General features: G+C 33.4%; 1 protein-coding gene across 2 annotated transcripts in view; it reads right to left on the bottom strand.

The window, feature by feature from the left end:
- LOC143082446 (E-selectin-like) overlaps nt 1-22185 on the bottom strand; it is a 70235-nt gene that overhangs the window by 9873 nt on the left and 38177 nt on the right. For both annotated transcript variants that reach the window (XM_076258104.1, XM_076258113.1), the window contains 4 exons: nt 21550-21758; nt 19274-19550; nt 10196-10294; nt 556-738 (listed from right to left, as the gene is read on the bottom strand). In XM_076258104.1, the coding sequence (XP_076114219.1) occupies nt 556-738; nt 10196-10294; nt 19274-19550; nt 21550-21758 (768 nt within the window). The remainder of the gene's footprint in view (nt 1-555; nt 739-10195; nt 10295-19273; nt 19551-21549; nt 21759-22185) is intronic.

Here is a 22185-nt window from a genome sequence, read left to right as displayed (position 1 = left end):
ACTGTACGACGACGTTTGAGTGATCATGGATTTTCTCGTGGAGTGTACAGAAAGAAAGTTGTTATCAAATTTTACAATAGGAAAAAACGTCTTTCATGGTGTAGGGAAAAGAGGTGGTGGACAACTCAATACCAGTGGAGTAAGGTTATATTCAGTCATGAGTCTCAAGTGTGTGTCGGACAGGACAGTCGCGTGTATATGTGGAAGAAGCGAGGGGAAGGTTGGAGACAGGACTTAGTGCAAAGTAAAAATGACCGAAAATCAGTGCTATGGTGTGGGGATGTATCTTCTATCAAGGTATTGTTAGACTGCAAATGACTACCTTTTCCAGGATGACATTGCGCCGGTGCTTATGGCCCGTTCGACCAAAGCTTACATAGCGAGGACAAACCTAAACAATATGAGTTTGCCAGCACAATCACCCGATTTGAACATTATTGAAAATGTATTCAAAGAAAACTCAAGATTGAGCAACAAAATAAATAAATAAAGAACTGTGTGAACTCAGGTACTCTGAAAGGGATGCACTAGCTCGAGATACGAGAATGTACTTACGGTCACAAAGATATGGTTCTCCACTCCATGTTTTGTCCTCCTGGCATTGTCTAACTGATGACCCTGATACATTATTATATCCTATTTTGCAATAGAATGTAACTTCTGCTTGGTGGTTATACCAGTCTTTCAATGGTGCCAAATTAGCATTCCTGTGATCGTTTGGTTGTAGACATGTTACATCTGTAATTGAAATAAACAATAAAGAATAAAATTGAGAATGGAAATAGGGAATGTGTCATGAACATTTAATTTTCTAGAGTTTTTCAAAATATTTTGTCGCGTGTACATATATTTATACTTAGATTTCTTTCTTTTCGTTATAGTTTTAAAGATAATAGACAAAAATACACAAACATGGGTAATATAGTCTTTTCAGAGCAATAACTCATGTTAGGAGTCAATTGACGAACTCTGCTATACCGCATTTTTGTAGATATTTTCTTGTCGAACAATTTTGTACAGTTTCTCTTTACCTAAAATTGAGAATGGAAATGGGGAATGTGCCAAAGAGACAACAACCCGACCATAGAAAAAAACAACAGCAGAAGGTCACCAACAGGTCTTCAATGTAGCGAGAAATTCCCGCACCCGGAGGCGTCCTTCAACTGGCCCCTAAACAAATATATAGTACACTTTTTGAGATAATAGGCAGAAACAATAGATATTGGGACCTGTAGTTTCGGAGGAGAAGATATTTGTAAAAGTAACCGGAAGACAACAACGACGACGGAAAAGGGACAATAAGTAATAGCACTAGCACTCACTAAAACTTTGGGCTAGTTGAGCTAACAAAAAGTAAAATATGACCACAGTGTCAGTTGCCAAAGACTGCCTGTTGTTTGCCAGACATATGTTATGCATGTGCAGGTCGAAAACAGAACAAATGAGATCATGTACATGTTCATGAGTTCTTGAAAGTTGATCAACCTAGACGAAAAGCGAAAAATGTGGACTCCTATAAGAAATGAGTGCATGTTGGGTGATGAAAGAATTTGTCTTGCAATAGGTCACCAACAAAAAGTTATATCATAGATATCAAGCTAAAATTTTATTACGTTTTATTTATGTCATAGATTCGAAAACAAATACCAATATGGAACTATAATCGGTTTTATAAATTGTCCTGTCAACGACATAATGCAAATAACAGTGATAAATTCGTGGGGCTGACGGACTTTTTAAAATTTATCTTCATCAGGAACGTTTAAACCTAATCATTTGAAACCAAGGTATGTATTACGACTTAAACACGTTAGCAGCGTTATGACCAAAGGGAACTTTAAAAGAAAAGCTATTTTTTAAAGGTCAATGTACTTCTGAGAGCGACTATTGTGAATCGCAAAGCTCGCCTTGTCGAAGAAACTACTCCCACTCCGATTAGAAGTATTCACAGTATTTTTCATTTTATCTTGTCTGACTTGTTGACATATAAACAAACCATTGCGTTACGTCAGCCTTTCATTTACCGTGTTTATTATTGAACCAACGCTTCCTAAATCTGTCGCTGAAATGACTCACCAAATTATATTCAATTGTTTCTTTTGTGCGCATAATTTCATTAAGTTTGAATTGACTTGTTTACTGATTTCTGTTCACTAATGGAATTAGTTTAAAAATTTACCTTTATCTTTTTAGTTTTTATATGCCTTCACTGGGAATCAAACCCCTCCTTGAAATATGTTAAGTGTTACTGACATCAACACATCAACAAAACCTCTCGACTACCAATGCATTTCAGATATCTTATATATATATAATATAAATGAACATGTGATACACATCGGTACAACGGGCACACAGGGCGTGTTCCTTTATATATACAAAATAGACAATCGTATAGTATAAGTTGGTAGCCGGGAGGTTTAGATCAATGAGTTGAAGAGTCAAGTTAGAAGTAGATTTTAGGTTACAAGGAAGTAATTATTTACATAGGCGACAATGGTAGCCTTATTTGGTCCTGCCGTTTTACTATCAAAGATCCATTAAAAAAAATCGAATTCTGAGTTATCAACACCTTTGTGTGTAATTGCAATGGTCAAACACATATGGTGCCGCAGCTTTTTTGATAGAAAAATGGCATTTTTAAGGGTACTCAACGGTTCCGGAATTTTCGAAATAGTATGAATGAAGAACACCCCTTGCTTAATTTGGCACAGAAAATGTTGCTTGTCTTCGAGAGTTTTCTCTAAATTTCTCGCTATTTCTACATCAATGGCCAACACCCATTTCTCACTATTTCAATTTTAATTTCTAATTACCAAGGCAGCAGAAAATAAAGTTACTTCTACCTATTATCTTGGATGTAAAATCTAGGTGGCGCCAGTCATCTTTATTTACTTCCTTTTAACCATATGTCGGTTTCTGTTCGAATCCCTCTTTTCTCTTTGTTGTCAATGGCCCGTATGCATAAAGCTACTTAAGTTAAGATTTTCCTTAGTAAACACTTAAGTTAAGGAAACTCCGCCCTTTTTATCTAAGTGGCATGCATAAAAAATCTTAAACTAAGTATTTCCTTAGTAAAATCTTAGTTGTTTTAAGTCACGCCCATAAAACTTAAGTGTTATGCATAAAACCCCTTATACTAAGAAAACGCCTAAGAATTAACTTAAGTCTAAGGTACCTATAATGCTACCTTAAATTTTCAGAAATAGTTAAAATCATTTGAAAGAATAATTTTTTTGCAGAACATTTATAGCATAGATAAAATCTAATTGATTAAATAATAATATCAGTAATAAAATACTAATAATTCGCTGAATATTAACAATCATCGTAGTTTTCTTAAATTCGCGTATAATAAACAAATCAAGTGATAACAGAGGGTAGATATGTATATAATTTCATCATACCATTATTTCTCAATGTCGTTGTTATCTATACCGAAGAGTACTCAGTTTTTAAACGCATGGACGTCTCGGTTATTGTATAGAAAGGTATATACTATGAAAATTAGAGCGAGGGGCTGTGCCCCAAGCTCTTATTTTCATAGTATATACCTTTCTATACAATATCCAATTTAGCACATATTTACGGGCATAGGACATTTGAGCGAAAAAGAAAAAAGCACATAGGGTCATTTGAGCGCCGACTTCATAGGACATTTGAGCGCCGGGATATTAACCTTACCTGAGTTTTCAGACAGGACATTTGAGCGAAATTTTCCCTGATAATTTTACACGAATTAAGATTTTTTTTTAAAAGTAAGAAAAAAAAGTAAGATTTAGTTATAAATATTTTTTATTTTATTTCACACCCGAGTAATTCCAAGCCCGAACAGACTTGTAAATAATGCCGTTGCCGAGTTTTATGTTTTATGACAGTGCTTTGTTTTTAGTGCTTTGTTTACAATTAAAAGATGTTTTAATCTTTTTGTTGGTAAACTCCTGTTTTATGACTGTGCTTTGTTTTTATTGCTTTGTTTTTTACAATTAAAATATGTTTTAATCTTTTTGTTGGTAAACTCCTCATTTAATGAACTATATTCGTAAGAAAATGTGGTATGATTGCCAATAAGACAATTCTCTATCCAAGACTTGTTTTCGCTCAAATGTCCTACGCTTATTCTTATTTTCGCTCAAATGTCCTAAAATTTAGGCGCTCAAATGTCCTATACTTTGGCGCTCAAACGTCCTTTTTTTTCGCTCAAATGTCCTGTCAATGCGCTCAAATGTCCATTGCCGATATTTACAACTTGAGTAATCCTGTAATTAGTCTATCACGGCTGGTAATCTACACACGCAGAACATTTGGTTCTGCAATGAAAACCGTGAGAGGATTTTCCGGTTGTGCTTGAGTGGAGTAATTGTCACCGCTTCAAAAGGTATGTACATTTCTAAATCTCAATTTTCTTATTCAACTGATCAAAATATTAAAAATCGGAGAATGCTATGCTGTGGTGAATACTTTAACGAAGAGATACATGTATCATTTACTGTTGTACGTAGAGTTGAACTCCTACAAAATCAGTTGTCCCACGATAAATTGCCTAAAAAACTGACATTTCAATTTTAAATGGTTCTATTTACAGACCTACAAGTTCAAATTTAGGTTTTTTTTTCAGGCAATGGGTATGAATGTTGATTTTGGCGGCGTGTGCGCTGTCCTGTGTTGATAGACGTCTTAATAATTCCAAAAACAACATTTTTTCATTAAGTCATGCGTGAGGGGATCGGTTCTGATTGAGGACATCGTGAATGCGTGAGGGGAGGTACAAATCATTTCTTTATATTCAAGCTATGAGTCGTTGAAACTTACTTAAATTTGGCTACATTGTTCATGAAAAAACACATATGTGAGTGTGCTTAAAAACGTTTATGAGATTTGATTTTGAAATAATTGTAGGAACCTAGGTTTAATAATATGTTTCACGAAGAATAAAGACAAAAAATGTTGTCAACGATTTTGTTTTCTTGCTACAAGTAAAAACTAGACCGATTATTTGCCCACATCGATGTTGGTGATAATAAATTCTGTATATCTGCCTTTGTTGTTTCGAATATTTGGTGATTTTGGGCGAACAGATTTCGTCTAATAGGTGTCGAAGTTTTCATCGGCGATATAATTTTCTTAGATATATGTGGTGATCTCTGTGACGTATATTTGACGACAGGACTACTCCCAGAGGGTTTAGTTCGCTTCTAGGGCGGGAATAAATTGTATCTCCATGGCTTTTTGTAGAGAGTCAATTTCAGTCCGGTTTTCCTTTTTCCTTTGAACAATGGCATTTTCTGAAATTGAACAAATAATTAATAGGTTTATTTCATTGAATCAGTGATCAGTTTACATCTATTAAAGTATAAGGATAAATCTGTGCTTTTGAATCAGCATTGATTTGATCACATTTATTGAGTCAACAAAAGTCACAAAGCCAAAGATTAAAAAAAATGTTTGTACTTCCCCTCACGCATTCACGATGTCCTCAATCAGAACCGATCCCCTCACGCATGACTTCATGGAAAAATGTTGTTTTTGGAATTATTAAGACGTCTATCAACACAGGACAGCGCACACGCCGCCAAAAACAAAATTCATTCCCATTGCCCGAAAAAAAACCTAAATTTGAACTTGTAGGTCTGTAAATAGAACCTTTTCAAAATTGAAATGTCAGTTTTTAGGCAATTTATCGTGGGACAACTGATTTTGTAGGAGTTCAACTCTACGTACAACAGTAAATGATACATGTATCTCTTCGTTAAAGTATTCACCACAGCATAGCATTCTCCGATTTTTAATATTTTGATCAGTTGAATAAGAAAATTGAGATTTAGAAATGTACATACCTTTTGAAGCGGTGACAATTACTCCACTCAAGCACAATCGGAAAATCCTCTCACGGTTTTCATTGCAGAACCAAATGTTCTGCGTGTGTAGATTACCAGCCGTGTCTATCGAGATGTTTTGGCTGACTGGATGTAGCTCATTTACGTAGTTTTGTAAATCTACTCACTATAATATCATTGTAAAAATGGGATTTCAAAGGCCCTTGATTTTAGAATGTAAAGAAGGTAGCTGCTGGTGTAAGTATGTTAATTGATATGAACGAAGCGTTGTTTTACCATACATGTACTTATTTACATGATAAGATGACAAAATGAATTGACCAAGAGCAGACAATTCTTAAATTGCAGTGAAAGCTTTACATTCTTGAAAACATTTTTTTAATTTCACATAAAACCTAAAACTATCTTAATACAAACAGTTGGATCCCCCTCCCACATCTTTGGTTGAAACACCTTTTAAAAATGACTGGAACTGCCCCTGGTATGTACCCATAGGTAGTCTAGTGGATAGTTTATATGCATGAAATATTTGTCACTGGACATTAGGCAACCAATTATCGACCAATTTATGACTAAATATATCAAATTGCTTTATTAATAATTTCCCTTCAAAAGATTAATGGTTGACTCTTTTTGTGTACAAAGTAGCATGGAAGATAAAGGATTACAAATTTTAGATTGAGTTGTACTTTAATCAAGGTATAAAGCACCATTATTATTACCCTTTATTTAAACGAAAGAAACTTTTTTAATTGTCAAAACAAAATTTAGATCAAAAGATTGATTAGTAGGATCAAGGATTTGTATAGTATACTATACAAATCCTTGGTAGGATGTTAAAAATCTTTTTGAAAACTAATTACAAACTATTTAGTTAAATTTGGAACACATCATTTATTTCAAAATAGCCAGTATAGCAATTTTTGTTCTAATATCTTGATTACAATACAATGAAATCTTACCCTTGTGGTCATTCATGCGTAGTTACTTAGTACACGAAAAAAGTATGTACTATGAAAATTAGAAGGCAAATTCAAGCAATTTGATTGGACGAGAAGTTGTAAGTATGTGCTAATTCATGCTATTATTTTCTTTTGTTTACTCTGTACGTGCATTTTACACACATAACTTATTACGTTAATCTGTTAAGTACACCTCGTGGTATCAATTGTAACCGTTAGTAAAAAAAAAACAGAATGAAAAGAAAGAAAGATGAAGACTGCATGCATGCAAAACCTTGTTTTCTGTATGCGTGTGTGTATGAGCGGCATCGGTTAAATTTTCCATTATTTAGTTTTATTCTAAAGATTTAAGGCAAATTTTCTCAGAATTTGTTACACTTGTAAATCGGAAAGTTTTAAGATCTACCCATAGCCAGTGGTGCATTTAAAGGAGAGGGGAGGGGGGGGGGGGGTGTACGGACATCCCGTTTGAGGGAATAATTTGGTTGATAATTTAGGAAATCATTGGAGCTCTTATGGCAGTCAGTGCCCCAGCCCCCCCCCCCCCCCCCCCTTTATGAAAATTTCTGGATCCGCCACTGCTAACCCATGCAGGGTCAGATACAGCCATTTTTACAATTGGGTTCCTAAACCAGAATAAAGGGGGTTCCAACTATTTGTCCCCATGCACATGAATTGATCGTCAAAAAAAGGGGGGCTCCAACCCAAGGACACCCCCCCCCCCTCGATCCGCCACTGCTATGCGAATCGACGTTTATATAACGTATTTATGGTACCTTAACCGTATTTTTCATGGTGCCTTATATATGCAGTGATAAGTTGCTGTTAACGAAAATATTGATAATCGCACTAAGATGTTGATATTATCTTGCTGCGAATATATCAATCTAATCATATGTCTTAGTTAAGATTGTAGGACCTTTTTTGAAAATGCCCTCGTTTTTATATGGATTCGTGGAAAATTGATCCTTCTCTCTCTTTTTTTTGTTGTAAAAGGAAAATGATAAAACTATTTATTTCAAATTGAAATAGATTTTTTTAAACCAATAAATAATAAAAAGTAAGAAGGAGGTCTCAAAGGGGGGACGACAGTCGAAAAGCAGCTGAATGATTTTAGTAAGTTTTATTAATTTATTTGTAAGCACTTGCTTACAATGCTACACTAGTGCTACGCCATTGGAACCTTTATCATGCAAGTTTTGTTAGAGTTTAAATAATATTGTTGTCTCTAGAAAATATAACATCCATGAAGGATGCATTAAAGATTGAGTAGTTTTAAGTTTTGGAAACATCAAAACGTAAATTGTTTCTCTTATGCATTAATGTTTCATCCGTTTTTAGTTATTGAATTATTGTTTAAGATACCGACATCCATTTGACCCAGCTCTTAATAAAAGTATGTATTGATCAATCAATAACCAACTTTTACACGGATGATCAGTTCCTGCGATGAGCTAATATACTAATATATATCATACGGTAATTAAAGAAAGGTTCCGATTTAAGTATTCCTTAGTTAAATAACTAACTACGTTTATGCATACTTAACATATTCTTTAGTTTTTCCGTTCTTCTTATTTTGTATGTACATGTGGATATTTTTGAAATAAAAGTGGGTTTTTCCGTTTATTTTTGGATTAATACTGGCTATTTCATGTATTTAAAGAAAAAAATCATTTTTGTTTTATAAATATATTTTACTTTATATCTTTACAACTATTTATTCGCAAATCCATATGCGAGTAAATCGTGATGTGCCTAGAATTGGATTTCGTGCTAGTAGTTTCAGTAACATACTTATGATACATACTTAGAAATAAATTCGAAAAGGGTTTGATTTCATAAATTACGGATAATATTTCAGATGCATAATAATTCAAAGACAGACGTATTATGTTATATTTGTATTTCTTTATGACTAACCAGTTAATTGTGAATTTTGATTTATTAATGCATCGTTGAACATTATTATATGGTTATTTAAACTCACTTACAATATCTCCTGATAATTAAGAAAATGCTTTAATTTTGAACACGATAGTTTAAGTTAGAATATAGTGTTCTAGGATAAAAATAACTAGAACACACCCGCGAAATCGCGGGCATTCAGAGCGTAGTTTAAAGTATGTAAAGTGTTGTTGGAAGAATTTTGTAAAATGCAGAATGACTGGAGAATTTCAGCAAAAGTATCATAAGTCATAGGTTATTGGGGACAGGAAAATGTTTTTGTTACCCTCCACCTTTATTTCCAAAGTTCCCAATTTTTGGTTTTCTATCAATTTCAATATGAACATACATTTAGTATGTTATGAACATTTATTTAAGTAAGGAGCCTGTAATTCAGTGGTTGTCGTTTGTTTATGTGTTACATATTTGTTTTTCGTTCATTTTTTGTACATAAATAAGGCCGCTAGTTTTCTCGTTTGCATTGTTTTACATTGTCATTTCGGGCCTTTTGAAGCTGAGTATGCGGTATGGGCTTTGCTCTTTGTTGAAGGCCGTACGGTGACCTATAGTTGTTAATATCTGTGTCATTTTGGTCTCTTGTGGAGAGTTGTCTTAATATGGCAATCATACCACATCTTTTTTTTTTTTTATGTAATCAATGAATTTTGTAAAAGATTTAATGACTGGAGAATTTCAGAAAAAGTATCAAAAGTTCACATGAATAATTTTAGCGCTTATCTGTATATTATGAACATTCATTACTATATAAATAAAGCGTATTTACTTTCAATTCTAAGTTTACTAAGGGACGACATCAAAAGATCGATGTAGGATAAAAAAAACTTAAATCGAATAGTTTGGGGGTGGGGGGGGGGGGGGGGGGTCAACATTGCTGCAAGTTTTGTTAATCTAAAATCGATTTTACATATATCCATATAGGTAAATCAATTTTTCCCAAATTAAGTTAAGAAGGGGGGTAGGGGGGTCAGCGAAAAAACTATGTGAATTAAGTTTTTTATCCTACATTGAACTTTTGATGTCGTCCCTAATCGATCCATGGTGATCATTGACATAGTATACAGACCCTCTCTATTTAATAAACTCTGTGACCGCCGTGGATAGTAAACTTGAAAATAATAGCAGATAAAATTCTGAAAATACACTTTATTCGTAGTATATGTATGTTCAAAGTATACAGAAAAACGCAAACCGGAAGTCTAATCTGACTTAAAATTTCGTACAATGACGGGACAATATCCGGATGCCTTTTTTCTCGTTTTTCTCCTAAAATAACTCAATCTGAATAATCATATGAATGGATGACAAATGCGACTATGCACTGTACCTATAGGACACAGAGGCGTGTTGATTAATTTATTCTGGAAAGAAGAGAAGCGACACCAAAAATGAGGTCTTCTCGTTTAATAGTATAGATATAAAAATAATTACCGTTTTCACAGAACTGTCCTTCCTTTCCACTTCCTGTACAGTTGCATTCTGGTCCTCTGTCTGATGCACCTGCACATGGAAATACTCCACATGCTGGTTCTACAACGACATATGCACAGACGTAAATGCAATTGGATACATTATAGAAAAAACACTTATTTTAAAGAGATTATTGATTCGTTAACTTTGCAATTAACTCATAAACATTTGGGCTTTTATTCAGTTTGTGAGGGAATCTTATTATTTATTATTCCCAACTTTCAGCAGAGAGCTTCGATTAGATTAATAATAGCATGCATGACTGTCATTCATTATACAGAGATGTGTTGTGTTTATCAAAGCCAGTGGCGGATCCAGAAATTTTCATAAGTGGGGGCCCACTGACTGACCTAAGAGGGGGCCCACTCCAGTCACACTTCAGTGATTCCCTATATAAGCAACCAAATTTTTTCCCAAAAAGGGGGGGCCCGGGCCCCCTGGGCCCCCCCTCTAAATCCGCCTCTGAAAGCATTAAAGCAATCCGGCTAAAAAAAAATCCATATATAGTTCAACTTATACGTAGTAATATCAAACTTTTACGTTGGCACTGCGTTGGTTTAATGTATAAAACGTTCGAATCATATAAAATATAATGTGCTGTATGATGAACAGGTTTAAATTAACTAAGCTTTAGTTTTTGTATATATTATTTATTCATTGTTTTTATTATGTTGTTCTCATATTCTTCTCTGAATGTGGACTTGTTTTTTGTATACGGTCTCTATATTTTCATTACTGTCACTTGATGCCAAATGTTTTTATGTTGGATATTGGTTTGAATTCGATCACCATTTAATACCATGCATTTTCTCCTTCAAAAATAGACGTAATCCTACATATTTGTATGTAAATGAATGAAGCATGAATTATTTAACATATTTATTGTCATCGAAGACATTAAACATCTGTTACGACAATACGTTTCGATAAAATTAACAAAATATGATATTAATTACGCGTCAGTAGTAAATAGTAAAAAAATGATTGCTCAGATTGGGGACATGTTATCGTCTCTTTGTGTGCATAATTTGTTTATAAAAATAAAAGAAGAATGTGTCTGAGGACACGAATGTCCCCGCTCAAGCTTTGCAATTTTCCAAATAAAAAAGGGGCATTACTCTAAAACACTATAAGCTTATAAGTGACTTGCTACCCAAATTCAAACTCTGTCTGCGCGTTTTTGGTTCTTAGCATTGTATAAGAGTTTCATAAAATTTGAATGAGGAAACGAAAATAAGACGGACGGAAGGACGGCCAAGGGTACATTTGGAACACTTAATGCCCCCATTGCCTTCGGCGGGGGCATAACAAGAATAAGATGTGGTATGATTGCAAATGAGACAACTCTCCACCTGAGACCAAATGACATAGAATTTACAACTATAGGTCATCATACGGCCTTCAACAATGAGCAAAACACAAATCGCAGTCTGCTTAAAAGGCCCCGGAATGACTAATACAAAACAACGCAGTTACTGACAGCTAATTCAAAGAATGTTCCTTTGAGTAAATGTCGGCGGTATGTTTAGAAAATTCTTGATTATTTAACGAAAAAATGTTGTTGAATTTGTCAATTAAATGCAATTTAGACGGGTCTTTACTGAGTTTTGTCATAAGCTGTGATTCATAATAGTACAAGAACAAGTCTGCTAATAAAGGGGCTAAATAGTTGCCCATAGGAATACCTGCAACTTGTCGATACACGTACACAAATTCAATCAAGAATAAATTACCAGCTCAATCATCTCATCACACCTCCGGTAAGTCTATTTATCATATTTACCTTTCTCATTGGAGAAGAAGGCTTTAAATGAGTTGCAGCAAATATATTTGCAATCAGATTTATCAAACGACCATTAAACTAAATAAGAAAACTTTTGTTTGATAAGATTGTGTGGAAGAGTAGTGTGAAGAGTTGAAAAGTAAAAACTGTCAACAGAATCAAAAGCACTTAATTTATCTAAAATGTCCACAGAATTTGTGTATGTCATATGTGTTATTTCGAAAGTTAATGATAGGTTCTTTGATAGTAGTTACGGAACCTAGTTAAAATCACTGAAAGATTAGTTGTAGAACACTTACTAGAGACCGAGATGAAACTATATTTAAATTACTTGTTTTTGTGTAGTTTAGGTAACCAATACATAGTATGGACCTTCAAATGTTCAGAAGAGGCCTTAAGTTGTGATGCGGTGATGATACGATTGTTTACTATATGCATCTCTGTGGAACGCACGGACTTAAAAGAAGAAGAATTCAAAATTTCATTCGTAAGAACATCCGTGTAGTATTTACGGCATACCATCACCACATTGTTTGCTGTTGTCTCGGCCGGTACAAACACAAACCGCTTTGCGAGTCTTTGAAGTTTATTTCTTATTCTAGAAATGGACGTATTATGTACCCCTTTATTTATTTCTAAATTATTTTCAAAATGTGATATTCGAATATCCACAACATTTATACATTTGTTTGAGTAAGAATCAAGAGATCTTTTATCAGATTTTCCCCGTTTACACCAACGTTTACAATACTAAGAAAAAGCGTCTTTTATGACATGACGACACTGTTTCTAATCTATTTTAGATGGAGGACGATGTTTTGGTCCTTTTTTCACAAAGTTTTTAACCTCTCGGATTTGAACGATATTGAGGTTCGCCGTAATAACATAGCCATTCGGGTCATACATAAATTTCGACGATTCACAGTCTCACGTTAGAGGAGTATTATTTTCTACACTGACGCCTGGTGTTACTAAAGTAGGATTAAAAAACTAAACTTCTATTCGGTTTTTGCATGTTTACGAAAAAATAGATGGTTTTGTGTTCTCAAAATAGGGAGGTACAAAGTGTTGATTGGAAGAGTCATGAAATTTACTCGATATTGAATGACAAAAAGCTGTAATTATACGCGAATATTCATAGAGTGTGCTGAAAAACGAGATCGTGTCACACTCCTTGAGAATATCATGTAATTTACTAATTAGTTTACCATATATTTCCATATATTTAAAATCAAATGAGCGTTTAACATAAATGGATACAGTATGCTTCTTCCGGGTATACATAATAAAGTATTTTTCTGCATACATAATCAATTTGATTACAAGATAAAATATTATCATTGTCCGTGTTTACGTAAAAGATAAATAAATACTCAATTTAAAACACTAAAAACGCAATAATTTCAATTTCATGTTAGTTAAGTGTTGTATAATATACATTTAAGATAAAAGGCATTTTATTACGATTTCGATTTGGATGTATATTAGCAAATATATTGAATAAAATTGCAAGTAAATAATTAAGTTTAAAAGCTTATTTAAGTGGAAGATAACGGGATGCTTAAAGGAAGAGTTAGGTTAAAGAGTGACAGAATAATGTCAAAGATATCGGTCTAGTGACAGAACGGGCTAGGTGAAAAGGCAAGAGATTTTTAAAACGCAGAGTATAAAAATAAATAATGAAATTAATGTTCATGTTGTACTTATACTAAAGACACTTCATAAAAAGTTTCCCCAAGAGGAATGATAGACAAGTTTAAGAAACGAAGTGATAGAAACGAGGTGAAATAAGAATGAAAATGAGGAACTGAAGCATTTCAAAGACTGAACTTTTATGTTGTTCTAATAAGTGACATTTAACAGATTTGGCCCAACCAATTAAATAGGGAACAGGTTCCCTAAATATATAACAGTACTCAATTAGGAATATATGTATTTTCAACGTATTAAAATGAAAAACTTTAGATGCAAACAATTTTTCTATAGAACCATATATCAAGGATAGGTGTTTATTCCAAATAGAATTTTCAAACAATTCCCCGAGAACGAAGACTAACAGGTACAAATAAAAAATTGACAGAATGCATATCTACATCAGAAAAAATAATAATAATTCCGAAGAGAGCTTAAACCACAAATTTGAAAGATTTTGGCCAAAAAGTAAAAAATACCGAGTAAGCAATTACAATTCTAAAATTGAAGAAAAACAACATCTAGGCTAAAGACAAATTTCAATCTACGGAACTTGCAGCCTTATAATTCCGAAGAGCTTAAACCGGAAATTTTGAAAGATTTTGGCCAAAAATTAAAAAATACCTAGTAAGCAATAACAATTCAAAAATTGAAAAAAAAACAACATCTAGGCTAAAAAAAAAAACCAAAAAAAAAAAAAAACCGATAAAACCCAAGAAATCTATGACTATAATAGTTTAGGACATCGTTTAATAAAAATGCTTTTTTTATCGGACTTTTTTTTAGCAAACATCGTAATTATCATCACCGAAACGTTTAACGGGGGCCATCATGTTTTGACCTATAATATGTGTTGTGCTACAGATGGCTCACTCTAATTCTGTTCAATTTAATTGAAGCATGTAGATTGCTGAGTCAGATTGTTCATTCTCAATACAGTTTAGTCTTTAAAAATGTTTAATTACATATTTACATTTTCACGGGTAGTAACCTCATCATATCGAGAAGCGTTTAGTACAGTTATTTTGTCATAGTTTGGTTAAGATGAACATGATTGTGTTAAGTTACTTCTCCGAACGATTGTCTCAGTTCTATTCAAACGAGCAAATAAAAAGCAAAAAATATGTTTTAATCTGCTTTATTAGTCAAACGATCTACATTAGAATTGTTGTTTTCAAGAAACTAACGCAGAATAAGTAAACTATCGAAATTGCTATGGTTTGGTTAAGCTATGACATGGTTCGGTTAAGCGTCATGGTTTTGATCAAGTTTGTCATGGTTTAGATTCAAATTAATATATATGTGTTTCAGATCAATATTGATAGTTTGTTTAAAAACGCTTGTAATTAAACAAAGTTACACAATTTACCAACTGACTAAGAAGAAAAACAAGCCTTTCAAACCAAATTGACATGTTGTAATTGGCAAAGCGTACATTAAACAATTTAACTACATTTATTCGTGAATTGTGGATTTTAAAAAACTCTTAAAGAACTTCTGGATAAATGTAAATCTCGATCTTTCTCTGAAATACATTTTTTCAACCCTGTATACCACTAGTCCCTATGTGTAATTGATAAATCGGTTTAAAGAAATAATCCATAATGTTTTTCAACATAAAAATGGTAGCGCACGCTATATATACATCTATTACTTTGGGATACCATACTGCATATTTTGTTAATAGTGAACAAAAAAATAAAACATGCTACACAGAGGAACAAGTGACCAGTATGCTGGAGTTTCTTATTGAAAACATATTTGTTGAATTTGGAGGTAGACTTTGTCACTAAATTGTCGGCATTTTTATGGGAACGAACTGTGCGGCAGCGACCTCTTCTTATCTTCATATGAGTCGGAGTTCCTTCAGACATTTGTAAAAACAAGAAGATCAAAGAAACCAGATCATTTAATTTCACATTCAGATATATTGTTCTTTCCATTAACAATCCACACTTTTCTGATTGAATTCCATTAATATATCCCCAGAACTAGAAATTAAAGGAACAACAGACACAGCTTCCTCTGCCTCATTTTTAGACTTATACCTCGAATTTAACATGAGCGGTCATCTCAGTACCAGAATCTAGTATGATCATGACAAACGAGGATTTTAATTTGAAATTATCAGTTTCCCCAACCTTAGCAGTAATATACCAACTTCTCCTTGCATATGGGATATACATTTCCCAACTCATTCGATGTTCAAGAACTTGCAGATGCTACTCAGAATTTGTAAACCGTCACCAGTGTCTGAGCAGAAAGTTGATGAACCAGTGGTATGTTAAAGAACTCTCGTCCTTTTGTTATGGTATTCTTTTATTTGTCTTTGTAAATTATTAATTTAACTGTTTAGTCTATTGTTGGCCCAATCCATTTGACGTGGCTCGGTACTTATACATCCCGTCATTGTGTTATTGTGCTATGACACATTTTTATATTCTTGTCTTTTCGTTTTTGCTTATGTGCTTTGTCTATATGCCTTTTTGTTTTTCTTTGTTGACATATTTGCTTTGTTTTATAGTGATTAAGATTTTAACACAATGTTGCCAGCTGTACTCTTATTTTTGACATTTTTACCTTTTATGATTGTTTGTTTTGTTCCCACATCGTCGTCAATATAATTGAATTTTATGCGACTGTTATAACATGTGAGAGGTTAAGCTGGCTATAAAACCAGGTTTAATCCACCAATTTCTTCAGAAAAAATGTCTGTACCAAGTCAGGAATATGACAGTTGTTATCCATTCGTTTGATGTATTTCAGTTTTTAATTTTACCACGTTTAGGGAATTTCCGTTTAGAATTGTCCTTGAAGTCCCGTATTTTTGTTATTTTGCTTTTATAATTTTAATAGTCACTACACCTCTTTTAAACTATCTTTTGAGATACTAATTACAAAACCAGAAAGCACTGCTTCCGTTTCACATAAATTATTTTCCTTATGTCCATGATGGACTCTGTCGGGGATATCGTGAGCGGCATCACTTGTAAAATAGGTAAAGATGTCTACTTAAAAACGTATCTGCTAGTCAAAACGTAATTTTTGTTTTACATTTTTTTCTAGTAAAATATACATCTGTTGTTTTATTTTGAACCCGTCTATGATGAATAAAAGGAGATGTGGGGTTATACGCCCATGATATATAGTACCTCAACTACAAAACTAACCAAACGATACCAAGAGGACACAATAAGTCTTCTAATTAGTATGGCGTTCATTATCACTGCACTAGTATATATTTGTTTACGGGCCAGCTGAAGGACGCCTCCGGGTGCGGGAATTTCTCGCTACATTGAAGACCTCTTGGTGACCTTCTGCTGTTGTTTTTTTTTTCTATGGTCGGGTTGTTGTCTCTTTGGCACATTCACCATTTCCATTCTCAATTTTATTCAACCATCCACGAAACAAATTGTTTTAACGCGTGACATGGACAACAGTTAAAACTTATTTGTTTTATAAACTATTAGTAAAATTTAAAAAAAAATTAAAAAATACACACAAGTTTCGAATTTAAATAGATGAAAAAATCACAATTTCGAATTAGAATGAAGCCGATTTAATGTCCATTTTAATCAATTATTATTACGAACGAAAACAATAATTATGTTTTTGTAATATTGTATACGTGGGTTTTCTCATTTAATTTTTTTTTTACGTATAATTTAAATTTTTGTCGGAGCCTTTTATAGCATGCTAAGAGGTAGGGATTTGTTCATTGTTGAAGGCCGTACGGCGACATATAGTTGCTAACATCTACGTCATTTTGGTCTCAGGTGGATAATTTTACTCATTGGCACCATGTACTTAATATATATGATACTACATTGAATGTGGGTATATATGTCCTTTTGTATTCCAAATAAAACGTTTAAAAAAAGAGTATTTCAAAAGTTATATGATGTCTGTTTATTTTAATCATTACTTTTCCTTCATTCGCGATTAGAATCACATAACTGAACCATGTTCAACATGAAATAAACCATGACACGAATGAACCAAACCATGACACCGAATTTTCTGTAATCTCAAATTGTGTGCAGTAGGGGCTGTTTTTCGGGAAAATTGACGACAGTTTTATATGATAACAAAATATGTGATGGAGCAGACAGTAAGAAAAACACTTTTCTTTATGCATTAGAAACGAATCACAACTTTTAAATTTTGACATTCGCAAGCATTATTCTGTGTCAAATTTATAACTATATGATACACATTTTGATGTACTAACATATTAGCTATAAACAAAGATACTTACGATCTTGAATTTGTTGTCATTAGTTCATTTAACAAAATATTTGAATGTTTATATTTTGGCACTATTTGTCATCAAAAACACTAAACACAACCGTGTTCATCTTAACCAAACTATGACAAAATCACTGTACTAAACGCTTCTCGATATGACGAGGGGACTACCCGTGATTTTTCTCTGCACTTTCCCTTCCCTTTTAATTTACCTCTTTTATGTTTTAAAAATGTTCGCTGGAATTTTTTGTTTTTTTTTTAATTGCCCCTTGGCGGTCATGGTTCTGTGGCTTCTGATAAAGACAATTTTTATATATTTTTGTCAGATCAAGTAAAACAACAGTTTCCTTCTCCAGTATGTCCGGAATGTGTGCTCTTTTAAAAGAATTACAAGTAAAAAAAAAAACATAAAAAAAAGTTGCGCTGAGAACAGTGAAAAATATCATTATAATCTAAATAACTTAAAGGGTCCTATCAGTGTATATCAATCAGATAGCATCCTGTGTTTAATGTTCAAAAAATTAAACACAAAAGTGCCCCTTCTGGAGGTGTCAAATTTAATAAGACCACATACTGACCAATTCAGAAATTGAACTTTACGTTGCGTAGTCTTAGGATTATCTTAAATGATGTCTAGACAAACCTGAATATCAAATTAAAGCTATAAACAGATTCAAGTAAGGAAAACCCATTTCCCACTTGGTCCATAAATATTTTGTATCATATATTTTTTATATGATATTCATCATACGGATATCAGGATTGAAATTATGTACGCCAGACCCGCGTTTCGTCTATAAAAGACTCATCAGTGACGCCCGAATAAAAGAAGTTAAAAAAGTCCAAATAAAGTACCAAGTTGAAAACATTAACGACCCAAAATTCCGAAAGTTTTTTGTAATCTATACCTGGGGGTAGAAAAGCTTAGTATTTGAAAAAAAGTCAAACTTTTGTAAAGGGTTAATTTATAATTATGACCATATCAGTAATAATTCATGTCAACATTGAAGTGCTTACTAAATCATAATTATTCATTTTGGTGAAAGACGAAAAGAAATGACTGGTTCTTTAAGAAACTTTAAAGTAAGATGATACTTAAAGTTTCATTACAACATAACAGTCAAAAATACATTTCTAAGTGGTAATTAGAAAAGACTCCTTGCTACGAAAATGTTTCATCATATCTTGATGTTCCATTATTAGCACATTGAACGTAGTCATCAGTTTCCACGTCATTTGGGAAAGAGAATCGTAAGAGATAAGAGAATCGTAAGAGATAAGGAAAAACTCCTTGCCACAAACATGTTTCGTCATACCTTGATCTGCTAGCACATTGAACGTTATTATCAGTGCCACGTCCTTTGCACTTTTACTCAAACAGTGTTGTTGATTCTGTGAACCCCATAAACCATCCAATAACAAAACACACCCTGATGGAGTGACATCTGGTGCCCAGTAGTAAATCTTGTCATCAGTAAAGCCATAAACAAATGACCCATACTTTGTATTAGTACTGTTTGTTGTCCCGTCTGTCATGGAGGAACCAGCTGGATAGAACTGGTAGCCCTGATTATTTCCACTTTCTGCTTTTGTCTGAAACGGATGAATTACCCTTTTAATTTCTATAGAATAATCCATACTTTTTAAGGTAAAATGAATACGTAGATCAGAAACATGTAGTCTCATGTCAAAGAAAGAACAAAGGAAAAAATAATGCAGTATACATTTTATTGATGAGTAATCCAGTTTGTTATAAAGGAACCAGCTCATTTTTGTTTTATTTTTTTCTGATTTCTGATTTCACCTTCATCTAGATATGTGCTAAAAAGTAAAAGCAAAATAGGTCGAGTTAATTTAGGCACTCAATAGAGTGACACACTTCTCCAATTGAAAGGGACAAAACTTGAGGCTTGCCTGACTAGCGTTTTAGAAATTTATAATGTAATTGTAGAGAGTTGATAGTAATTCAAAAGCAACTCTTCTAACTAAAAGAGTTGTCTGACAACTTTTGTCTAAATTGACAGTTAGAAGATCTTGAATTTCTGAACTTATCTGCCACTGTCAGATTTTCTCTATCGAAAACGGAATAATAGACCCGTATTTCTATTTTGAGCCATTCCGCCCATGTGGGTTGGCCGGCATGGATTTCGTTCGTTTTATTTCTTGGCACCATAAAGATCATTCACACACATATTGGTTGTCCGGGTTTCGTTTTTTTGTCCTTTTTTTGTTTTATCGGCCCTTCAACATTTGTACTAGGTTTTGGATTTTCAAATATTTTGACCTAGAGCATCTCTATTGAGACATTTATTGTCGATATGCGCATCTTGTACAGTAAAATTGGTATCATTAATGTTATTGAAATTAGTTCAGAAGTTTCAGAGGAGAAGATATTTGAAAACGTTAGAGACGGACGTACGAAAATTAGTTAAAATACGTCATTTATGGACAATAACGCCATATGGAGTAATTCAATGGTTTCGATGATATTGGCACTTTTTGTAGATTTTATATTGCTGATTATTTTTGTCATTAACAGCTTCTGCGTTTTTAGATAGTAGACCAAAGAATTGTTCAGTTCAGAATACTAACTCCTACTAGGAGTCATCTGAAAATTTTTGTAAAAATATACAGAAATCAGATCTAAATATTTTGAGCATTTTTGCCCTGTCTCTTTTCTGATGGTTTTCAGGAAATAAGATAATTCATGCATTTTACCCGTATGTTCTATTTTTAACCATGGCGAGTAGGCGACCATGTTTGTTATAACTGACCGAAATTTTAAAAAATCCACAACATAGATGCTCTTAAGTAATGATCTTTCATTTAAGTTTGGTTGAAATTGGTTCAATAACAAGGAGAAGATCTTGGAAAAAGTTTACGACGGACGGCGACGGACGCCAAGTGATAGCAAAACTACAAGACCTTAAAAGAGTACAGCGTTCTCAAATGACTATACTGAAAACTAAAATTCGTTCATAACAAACCCGACCAAAACCGAAACTGAAATCCGATGCTGAAGTAGCACTATTGTTGAATTACTAAAAAAAATGCCTTAGTGCTTCAAATATTGCATAACATTAAGCATGCATAATCTAAGTGTCATGAAATGCTGTGTGGCTAATTGTTGAATCGACAAAAATGGATGCATTCCATGATATTTTCTGAGATATAATTAGTGAAGCATGGGATTGGTCACTCTTGATAATTGTGGAAAAAAATTGTGGAAAATACTTTGTTTACAAAAGAAAATATAAATGCTACCCTCAGAGTATACGTTAACATCATGCTAAGTTAATAAAAGAGAGGCAAAAGATACCAAAGGGATATTCAAACTCATAAGTCGAAGACAAACTAACAACACCATGGCAAAAACGAAAACGACGAAACAACACACATTCTACAAAACACTACATAGAAGAGAAAAGACTGAGCAACATGAAGCCAACTAAAAAAATGGGTGCGATCAAGGGTGTTCCAGAAGGGTAAGAAGATCCTGATCCACATGTGACACCCATCGTGTTGCTCGTGGAAGTACGAATTAAGTATTCGAAAAACTGAGAAGGTTAAGAAAGATTTTATTTCCACTTACCGAAAACAGAAGCAAGTTTTTGTTATCTTGAAATGAATACCCTGAAACAGATATAAAGCTGGAACTCGTTATGTACGAGGTTTGCTCCAGGACAATTGGATTGTGTTCAAAACTTTTAAAATTCCATACAAATGCCCTCACTCTAACTGTCTCGCTGTATCCGAATTCACCAGATTCTCCCCAACCATTAATAGCATTAAACGGAACACCTGTATATAAAATGAGAAAATTAGCATTAGTATAAAATATATTAACTGACGGAAAATGGTATGCAAATGTATAAGATAAAATACATTGCTGTGTTTCACATGTAGTAATGACTAAGTCTTATTTATTGATTAGGAACTCCTCGTGAAATGAAAGCTTTTATTCTTACTGCGATTTTGAGGTTAAGAAATCAATAAAACGCCATTGTTTTGCTTCGGAGTTGTGAATAAAACATCGTGTAATAATTTTGTATTTCATCTGAGTCGTTATTGTGAAATTTGGTACGTACTTCATTATACAAGCTTTCTATAGCTAGCTAAGATGGATGGATAGATTGTTGTTTCATGTCCAATGGGAAAGTTTTATAAAAATAAGGATATGTGGTATGATTGCCAATAAGACAACTATTCACCAAGTTCAAATGAAGTG

Source organism: Mytilus galloprovincialis, chromosome 1, assembly GCF_965363235.1.
Source record: "Mytilus galloprovincialis chromosome 1, xbMytGall1.hap1.1, whole genome shotgun sequence".
NCBI classification, from domain to species: Eukaryota; Metazoa; Mollusca; class Bivalvia; order Mytilida; family Mytilidae; genus Mytilus; species Mytilus galloprovincialis.
Note: the sequence above shows the minus strand (reverse complement) of the source record. Positions and strands in the feature narration are given on the sequence as shown.